The 9,558-nt window shown below is 47.0% G+C and overlaps 1 protein-coding gene across 1 annotated transcript; it reads left to right on the top strand.

Annotated features, from left to right (window-relative positions):
• Positions 1–255: 255 nt before the first annotated feature.
• LOC138439632 (GTPase IMAP family member 5-like) lies at positions 256–8,121 on the top strand. Its single transcript, XM_069588710.1, has 3 exons — positions 256–860; positions 5,816–5,864; positions 7,145–8,121. The coding sequence occupies exons 2-3, from the start codon at positions 5,822–5,824 to the stop codon at positions 8,023–8,025; spliced, it is 924 nt and encodes a 307-aa protein (XP_069444811.1). The 5' UTR covers positions 256–860; positions 5,816–5,821; the 3' UTR covers positions 8,026–8,121.
• The last annotated feature ends 1,437 nt before the right edge of the window (positions 8,122–9,558 follow it).

The raw sequence follows: 9,558 nt of genomic DNA, 5'->3' as shown, positions 1-9,558 counted from the left end.
TGGGAAAGAGACTGCCTGACAATGCAGGAGACATAAGAGACATGGGTTCTATCCCTGGGTGGGGAAGATCCCCTGGAGGAGGGCATGGCAACCCAGTTCAGTAGTCTCGGCTGGAGAATCTCATGGACAGAGGAGCCTGGTGGGTACAGTCCATGGAGTCGCAAAGACTCAGATATGACTGAGACAACTGAGCAGCACGCAAGTCAAAACATGACTAGCCTGAGGGCAGGGCATTTGACGAGAAACAAGAGGACCAGATCCCCAGAGGATCGCAAGCAAGATGCCTGCTTGAGATCAGCCTTCGCTGCCGTCTGGAGTTACATATAAGAAGCTATCTGTGCAGAAGAGGTAAATGCTGGATGTGAGGAGATGCCTGGTGGTCCACTTTAGGCCAGTGAAAGGTGGCAAATGCTTGGTTTGGGGTGCAGCTGTGCCCCAGATGTTCATTGGCTCCCCTGGGTCTCCAGACTAACTCACGTGGAGACCTTGTTCTGCACAAAAGCCTTATAGAGATGTGGTGGGGAGAAGGAAATGGCATGTTATTAAAAAGAAAACAAAACCAAAGCAAAAAAAAAAAAAACCAAAAAAAACCCTCTTCCTCTGGTGTCTCTGCCTTTGAGGTCATTTGAATCATTCTCCAAGGATGGCTGGGTGAGGAAACCCACACGTTGTTCTTTGCCTACCCTGGAGGACTGGTCTTTGTCTGTGGCAGAAAGGATTGGTGGCCAGGATTTTTCATCGTCCACTGACCTTGTGTTTTTGTGATGAGACGAGAAACCAAAGAAAGAGGCTGCCTGGAGAGGAAGGAAGACTGCAGCAAGACTGTCTGAGAACCTGCAGAACTCTGCAGCATCTAGCAGGTAACAACAGGCTTTGTTAGTCTCTCTCTCTCTTTCCCCCTCCTTCCCTCTCAACGTGGTTCTCCCAGTAACAGTCTGGGTCAGCCTGCACACTTGATCTTTCAAAGCCTCAGTTTCATTATTTCAAAATTATTAGCACCAGGAATTACGTAGCCTAAATCCCCAAATTTACTGCAAGAGAAAATATTACTGGTACTATACTTTTCAGAAATGATTCTATCAATCCATCGGACTAGCGTAATAGTGGCAAGAATGCTGGAGTGGGTTGCCATTTCCTTCTCTAGGGGATCTTCCCAACCCAGGGATCAAACTTGTGTCTCCTGTATTTCTTATGTTGCAGGCAGATTCTTTACCCACTGAGCCATAGGGAAGTCTATACTTTTCAGAACATAAAATATAGAACATAATGAGCTCAGACAGTAGCCCTCTGGTGATACTAGCTTGCTTATGTCTTGTGTTTGTGCAAAAGAATTTTCACATATGCACCTAGTGGCTGCTGCGTGCATGTCTGTGTTAGTTGCTCAGTCATGTCTGGCTTTTTGCGATCCCATAGACTGTAGCCCACCAGGCTCCTCTGTCCATGGGATTCTCCAGGCAAGGATACTGGAGTGGGTGGTGATTCCCTTCTCAAGGGGATCTTCCCCAACCAGGGAACCTGGTCTCCTGCACTGGAGTCAGACTCTTTACTGTCTGAGCCACCGGGACCTATAGAATTTTCTGCACATTGCTAGGAGGAGGGTCTGACCTGCTCCCTCAAGTCATAGGATATCCTTTGAAAAACGGGCTGAAAAATTGCCTTGCGATTTTAATCTAACTTGATGTCTGTTGCTTCTCTCTCTCTCGCTCTCTTTTTTTTTTGGATGTAAAAATTTTTTTTTATTGGAGTATAGTTGCTTTACAATATTGTGTTAGTTTCTGCTATACAGCAAAATGAATCAGCTATACATATATCCACTTTTTTAGATTTTTTTCCCATATAGTTCATTACAGAGTATTGAGTTGAGTTCCCTGTGCCATATACATTAGGCCCTCATTTGCTATATATACATATGTACATGTCAATCCAATCTCCCAATTTTTTCCTCCCCCCACACCACCATCCATCTCCAGAGTTTTCCCACTGGTAACCACATAAATTCAGATTTTTAAAGGTGAAATCCCTTATCTTTAAAATGTTGGTAGCTAACTTTTATTTATTTACTTTTTAACTTTCTTACTTTGTATTAGGGTATAGACAATTAACAAACAATGTTGTGACAGTTTCAGGTGAACAGTGTAGAGACCCAGTCATACAATCACATGTATCCATTCTCCCCCAAACTCCCCTCCCATCCAGGCTACCACACGACACTGAACCGAGTTCCATGGACTCTATTGTAGATCCTTGTCAGCTATCCATTTAAAACCTAACAGTGGGTATCTGTCCATCACAAACTCCCCAACTATGTGTTGCTTGTTTCTGTTGCATGCACTGCTTAACTGGAAGGAAAATTTCTATTTTCAAGAGGGGAGGAATTTTTAGGGACAGGATTCAAGACGATCTGCTCAGGTAAAGCATGTGCTTTGTTTCTGAGAAAGAAATACAACTTGCTGTTTAAAAAATGATTTATCTCCCTCATTAACCAGAATGGGGTCATGAGGGCATTATTCTGGAGGATTATCCTGCTTGGCTCCCTGTGATGGTAACAGTGTCTCGTCATGCTACCTAGTCTGTGATTCCGAATCAGCGTGTCACCCTCTCCAACACTCTCTTATGGGGCCAGTAGGGGGAGATTCTGAATGCTTTTGACAAAGAGTAAGATAATCTGGCTTCCCTGGTGGCTCAGACGGTAAAGCGTCTGCCTGTAACACGGGAGACCCAGGTTCGATCCCTGGGTCGGGAAGATCCCCTGGAGAAGGAAATGGCAACCCACTCCAGTATTATTGCCTGGAGAATTCCATGGATTGAGGAGCCTGGTAGGCTACAGTCCGGGGTCGCAAAGAGTTGGACACGACTGAGCCACTTCACTTCAAGATAATCTGCCCAGGTTTTGGTCCATTTCAGGCCAGTTTCAGTATTTTCCTGAAACTGAATCAGTTTCACAATTTTTGCAAGGGTGCCTCTATCTTTGCTGTCCCCATGTGCTCCTTTCAGCTCTGCCCAGTGGAAACGTGGTGGCAAGTGGGGCTATCCAAGCATGGTAGAAGGAATCACCTTCTTTCCCAGTCTCCAGAAGGAGCTGTTATCTAAACTGGTCCAGCTGTCTTCCAAGTGTAGGAAGAGAAGTGTTTGCTGCTGCTGCTGCTGCTAGGTCACTTCAGTGGTGTCTGACTCTGTGCGACCCCATAGATGGGCAGCCCACCAGGCTCCCCTGTCCCTGGGATTCTCCAGGCAAGAACACTGGAGTGGGTTGCCATTTACTTCTCCAATGCATGAAAGTGAAAGTGAAAGTGAAGTTGCTCAGTTGTGTAGCACTTAAATGGATGAATGAAGGGATGATGGCTTTAAAATGAGGGAGCTGGGTTGTTGGCAGGAGGAAGCATGATGATAGTGATCTTGGGAGGGGACTGATGGGCACAGGGGTCTTCAGGGGACAGAGCAGGGGAGAGGTGCAGCTGGGACATGTTGGCAGCCTTCTCTCCAGAGGTGTGGCCATTTGCACTAAACTAGAGAGAAGAAATAAATCTTCAAAAAGTAGTTGAGAAAGATGGTTCTTGAGAAGGCCCCCCCCCCACTCTCCCCACCTTTTTTTTTTAACTTCTCTTTCTGCTCAGGCTAGGCTCAAAGAGAGCAGCAATTTAAGCCTCTCATTCTTGGAAGAGATGGCTGGCTACCAGTTGCTTAGTCACATATATCATGTGAGTAGCTCTGCTTGACCTGTTCCCAAGGGACTTAGGGGCAGCCCAAGGGGACCAGTCTCTTCCAGCACGCAGGGCAGGTGGCATTCTCTGGTCCTGCCTGCATTCTAAATGGGCCAGGAGACACAATGAAGGAGTTGCCATCTCTCTCTGATATCCCTTCAACACCAGTCCTGGGTGAAGGCAGCTTCATGTCATTGCTGTATTATCTACCCCCTGAAGCCGCAGTTTCTTTATATTTAAAAGATGTGGACAGTGTCATTTGATTTCTCTATGAGTCCAGGTGTATCATCTCTAGCCTCCTCCCCTCCAGTTCCCCTTTCTGCAGCTCTTTCAGCATCACTTTCTCTGCCCCTCATCACTCTAGTCACTTACCTGGTACCTGTGTGGTACTCTCAGCTGCTCGGGAGCCCCTCCTCAGTGGTCCTCTCTGGAGACCACCATTCAAGATGACCCAAGGGCAATACGTGAGAAAATAGAGCATCTTGGTTTCAAGATCATCAGCACAGAAAACAAGCTGATACCTAAAAAAAAACCCCGGTTCTCCCATTTGTCACCCCTATGCAATATATTTAAAAATCCTCCTTGAAAAGATCCAGCCAAAATGAGAATTATTTTCAGATTTGTTCCTTTTCCAAGTTTCAACAGAGAGAGTTAGCTGAACTGATGTATCAGTTTTCTCTAGAAAAACCGAACCAATATGATATATGTATGAAGAAATTTATTTGAAGGAATTGGCTCACACAATTATGGGGGATGGTAGGTCTGAAATTTGTGGGCAGACTGGCAGGCTGGAAACTCAGGCAGGAGGTGACAATGAAGTCTTGAGGCAGAACTGTCTTTTGGTTTGAAAAATACAATACCATTAGAACGAATTACAAAATGTTATCAGGAAACTGACAGAAGCTGAATGTTGACCTTCAAATGAAAATAATTTATTTATTAAATTATTTTTCCTTCAAAGGTAATCATTGCAGCCAATTTCACAGATGGTTAGATAATATTCTATATGGTGTGATCCCACGGATGGTGGAGGAAATTCACTTATTCCAAAACGTTATTATTATTATTATTTTTGGTTCATCTGTCCTAGATGCTGAAATTCCACAATTAGAGATTCATTCTTTAGCATTAACTCCTTGAGCTTTAGAAAATAAAAGTTTGCACACAGCAAGGTCCTGAAGTAGTTTTGGAAAGGGTTGTGAAGAACTTTCCCAGTAATGAAGCTTGAGTAGTCATCCTTAGGTGGGGCCTCAATGGACCCCCTCGCTGAGCACAAGAAGTAGGAGGTGGGAAAAAGGAGAAAGATCAAGAAAAAGGCATATGGGGGAAGGCGAAAGAAGGAGAGTGGGCAGGAGAGAGATGGCCCTGAGGGAGTTACTGGTCAGGACTGTTTGAGCTGAGAACATAGAAGCATAGATCTTTGGTACCATAACAACTGGTCTGAACCTAACAAATCAGGTGTTCCCTCCGTTTACTGGATGTATGGTCCACCCTCTTACCCACCTGGACTCATGACCATCTCTTACTTCTGCCATGACCAACTCGTCCCAGTTTGCCTGAGACTCCCCCAGTTTCAACACTGACACTCCTTTGATCAGGGGATCCTCTCTGTCTAGGGCAAACTGGGATGATTGGTGACCCTCTACACCACCATCACCATGGAAGAACTTAGGCAAGAGCTTCTTTTGTGAATTTACCAAAGGGAGAAACTTTGCAGGCAATCTTGAGTTTGGAACTCAGGACAGGACTGAGACCCTCAAGGGAGAGAGCCAGGATGCCAGGAAATGACCAGGATGCCAGGCAATGGTCTTCTGGGTGGACAGCACGTTTTTCAGTGCATCTTGTCAGTAACTAAATACCGGTGGTGGGAAACCACGTGTCAGTGCCCTTATGTTGGGACTGCCTATATACTCTTCACTAGGAGCCTCAGTCTAGTGCCAAGAGTGGCTGAGGGTCAGCAGACTTTGGTTTTAGTCTCAGCTCATCCATTAGATTATGTTGACCTTCAGTAGTAGTTTTTTCCCCCTTCAGTCTCCTTGTCTATACAATGTGGTGTTCTGTGCTGGATGTCACATCCAACTTGTCTGAACAATCCTTGCCTGTTCTCTCCCTAGAACAAAATGGAAGGGCTTCGGCAGGGTGGAGGAGACAGCTGCACCACAGGTAAGGTCTGGAGGAGCCCTTCATGACACTGGGGGGCCATGGGCTCAGCACTGGGGCAGGCAACTTCCCACCTGGAGTGCAAGGTACAAGACTAAAGACACCTGAAGACAAAGAAAATGCATTTCCCCAGGAAACGGAACTTACTAGGCTATTTGCTGTCATACTCTCCTTAGTGAGTATATGTTTTTTTCATAGAAAACCCAGCCATGTGATAAAACAGAGACCAGACAGGGATAGGAGGAGCTGAAAGTATGGGGCAAATATTTAATTCAGTGGTTGTAGGAAGCTCGGAGCATCAGAAAGACTTCTGGGTGGGAACTGAATAGGGAGAAGGTTCTGGAAAGGTTGGAAAAGTCCAGCATCCTGGAAGGATCAATCCTAAAGACTTTGGCCATCCTGGGTGATTTATTCTACCAGCCCTGTGTGAACTCCCTTTTTCTCTATGTAAGAATATTTACTCTGAGCCCAGGCCCAAGGTGAGAATTGAGGGTGTGATGGCCAAATTGATCCAGATGTGCTAGTCCTTTGAGATCTTTTCCTTTTTTTCTTTTGTTCTCTTCTTCCTCAAAAGGCATGTATTACTCTTTTTGTCAGTTAAAACTGATAAAACAAATAGCAGAGACTGGGTGGTAATCAAGAAATATTTATTTCTGACTGTTCTGGAGCTTGGGAGGTCCAAGGTCAAGATGTGGGGGATTTGGTGTCTGGGGAGAAGCCACTTCCTGGTTACTGTGTCCACATCTGATGGAGAGAGAGTAGTCTCTTTCTTTTCTTTGTTGTTGTTCAGTCGCTAAATGGTGTCCGACTCTTTGCGACCCCAAGGACTGCAGCATGCCTGACCTGGATAGGGTTCCCTGTTCTTCACCATCTCCCAGAGTTTGCTCAAACTCACATCCATTGAGTCAGTGATGCCATTCAACCATCTCATCCTCTGTCGCCCCCTTCTCCTCCTGCCCTCAGTGTTTCCCAGCATCAGGGCCTTTTCCAATGAGTTGGGTCTTTTCCAAAGAGTTGACTCTTTGCATCAAGTGGCCAAAATATTGGAGCCTCAGTTTCAGCATCAGTCCTTCTAATGAATATAGTCCTTTCTTTCTTAGAAGGACACTAATTCCATTATGGAGTTCCATCCTCATGCCCTCATATAGACCTCACCACCTCCCAAAGACCCGACCACCAGTGACCATCATGTTGAGGATCAGTGTTTCACATATGAATTTTTCTTGGGGGGAACACATTCAGTCCATAGAGATTGCACATTAACTTTTCATGTGCTCTGACAGGTGGAGGAGGAGAGAGCTTAAATCCAGGATCATCTACATTGAGGATCATCCTGGTAGGGAAAACAGGCAGTGGGAGAAGTGCCACTGGGAACAGCATCCTCTGCCAGCCCGTGTTTGAGTCCAAGCTGGGGGCCCAGTCGGTGACCAGGAAGTGTCAGAGGGCAACAGGCATGTGGAATGGGAGGACCATCCTGGTGGTGGACACGCCCCCCATCTTCGAGGCCGGGGCCCAGGATCAAGAGGTGTATGAGAATATCGGAGGCTGTTACCTGCTGTCGGTGCCAGGGCCCCACGTGCTGCTGCTGGTGACCCAGCTGGGGCGCTTCACCGAGCAGGATGTGGTGGCCGTGACCAGGGTGAAGGAGGTCTTTGGGGTAGGAGCCGAGAGACACATGGTCATCTTGTTCACCCACAAGGAAGACTTAGAGGGTGGATCCTTGGATGAGTACGTGGCAAACACAGACAACCTCAGGCTGAGGAGCCTGGTCCGGAAGTGCGGGTCGAGATACTGCGCCTTCAACAACCGGGCCTCCGCGGATGAGCAGAGAGAGCAGCTGGCCGAGCTGATGGCCGTGATTGAGGGGCTGGAGCGGGAGCACCAGGGAGCCTTCCTCACCAATGAGCTCTTCTTTGATGCACAGAGGCTCCAGCAGATGGGGGGTGGCGCCCATGGAGAAGGTCAGAGGCGCTACCTGGACAAGGTACGGCTGCAGGTTGCAAAGCAAAAGCAAGACCTGAAAAAAGCCAAGAGAAACTGGGCCTTCAAGACAGTCTTCCGACTCAGAGCCTGGATCGTTGTGAATTATGAGCTTTGTGTTTGTCTTGTTTGGTGCAGTTTACTTTTTCTTCTTATTCTACTGATAATCCTGTACCATCTTTAATTCTGTGTGATATCTGTGTGGCAGAGCCATTTCTCAAATATCACCTCATGGATTCATTGTTTAACTCAGAAATAAAGTCTCCCGGTCTGCCGAGGACATGGTTTGTTGTCTCTGCAGCTCCCATGACCCTCTTTCCTTGTAGATTTCTGGCTTGGTTCATGCCTCCACTGCTTCCTTGGTGAAGTCATGTGCTTCAGAGCAAGACAACAACAGAGTTTCAGGGATGCCTGGCTGGTGTGTGTACCATCCCATTTTCTTTGCAGTGACCAGCTCAGTCATGGGCCTGAGACCAAAGTTGGGCCAATGGGAAGTGAGTAAAAGTCTGCAGAGGTGGGGCCAGGAGGCATCTCCTTGCCCAGGAGAGACCCCCATAGAAAGACAGTCTCTTCTTCCTCAGGACACTATGGCATCTGAGTGCAAGGCATGGAAAGACAGCAGCCATGTGAGGTTGAAGGCAAAATGTTAGGGCTCACAAGAGGCTCATAGCATATAGTTAAAATATGGCCCATTGTGGTGCCCTGACAAACAAGTGATGAAGTCACAGTGGCCACATTGCCCGGGTGGGCGACCTGTTTTCCCTGAAGGCAGTATCCTGTTTCTCCCTGCTGGTGCCCGTTTCTCAAGACTATGTGACCTCCCCAACTGTGAGACCCCTTCAACTGCGTGACCATAAGACCCCAGCTGCGGGCTAAAGATAAACTAAGGCCCCCTCCCTTCAAGGCACAATTACCCACCAATAAGTATAAGAAAGGTTGTCTGTAAAAGGAGGGCACTGGTTTTTCTCTAAAGCCAGTTACTTTCTTTCTTTCTTCCTATAATGAATCTTTCTCTGCCTGAATGCCTGGCTTACTTGCTTTTTCTTTGCATTCGCCTTGCATTCCTGGTGCCAAAACTCAGGAGGGAAGACCCACCATGGCTAGGTGGGCTCCTCTCCTGAGCCCACTCCCTTGGGCCTCATTGAGAAGCTGGGACGAGCCCCCGGGATGGGATTCTCCACTTGCCTTGCTGGACTGACATCCACACCCTGGTTCAAATTTCATTGGCTGCATGGGTGGGTGAATTTGGCTCTCTCGGATCCTCTTTCTCTGGTCTGGTTTTTGAAGCCCTAGCACTAGGTGGAGGATCCCCATGGCCCTTGGGCTCTGGTCTCACTTTGAAATAAGGGATATCCATTTCAAGGTAGACCCTGTCACTGTCTGAGAAGGCTGTGAGAATGGGGATGCCTTTCCTTCCGAACTTTCTTCTCGTTTTTCACTCACCCTGGTTTGCCCTCCTTCCCTTTCGATTGTAACAGGAATTTCTCAGTCCCAACCTACAAAGCTATGGTGTTTTCAGTAGTCATGTATGGATGTGAGAGTTGGACTGTAAAGAAAACCGAGAGCTGAAGAACTGATGTTTTTGAACTGTGGTGTTGGACAAGACTCCTGAGAGTCCCTTGGACTGCAAGGAGATCCAACCAGTCCATCCTAAAGGAAATCAGTCCTGACTATTCATTGGAAAGACTGATGTTGAAGCTGAAACCCCAGTACTTTG

The sequence above is a fragment of the Ovis canadensis genome, chromosome 4 (assembly GCF_042477335.2).
Source record: "Ovis canadensis isolate MfBH-ARS-UI-01 breed Bighorn chromosome 4, ARS-UI_OviCan_v2, whole genome shotgun sequence".
NCBI classification, from domain to species: domain Eukaryota; kingdom Metazoa; phylum Chordata; class Mammalia; order Artiodactyla; family Bovidae; genus Ovis; species Ovis canadensis.
Note: the sequence above shows the minus strand (reverse complement) of the source record. Positions and strands in the feature narration are given on the sequence as shown.

Bases quoted from the DNA above. Each gene is read 5' to 3' on its own strand.
- LOC138439632 (XM_069588710.1), top strand. From the start codon at position 5,822: ATGGAAGGGCTTCGGCAGGGTGGAGGAGACAGCTGCACCACAG. The intron at 5,865-7,144 runs GTAAGGTCTGGA...GTGCTCTGACAG, and splicing joins AGGAGACAGCTGCACCACAG to GTGGAGGAGGAGAGAGCTTA.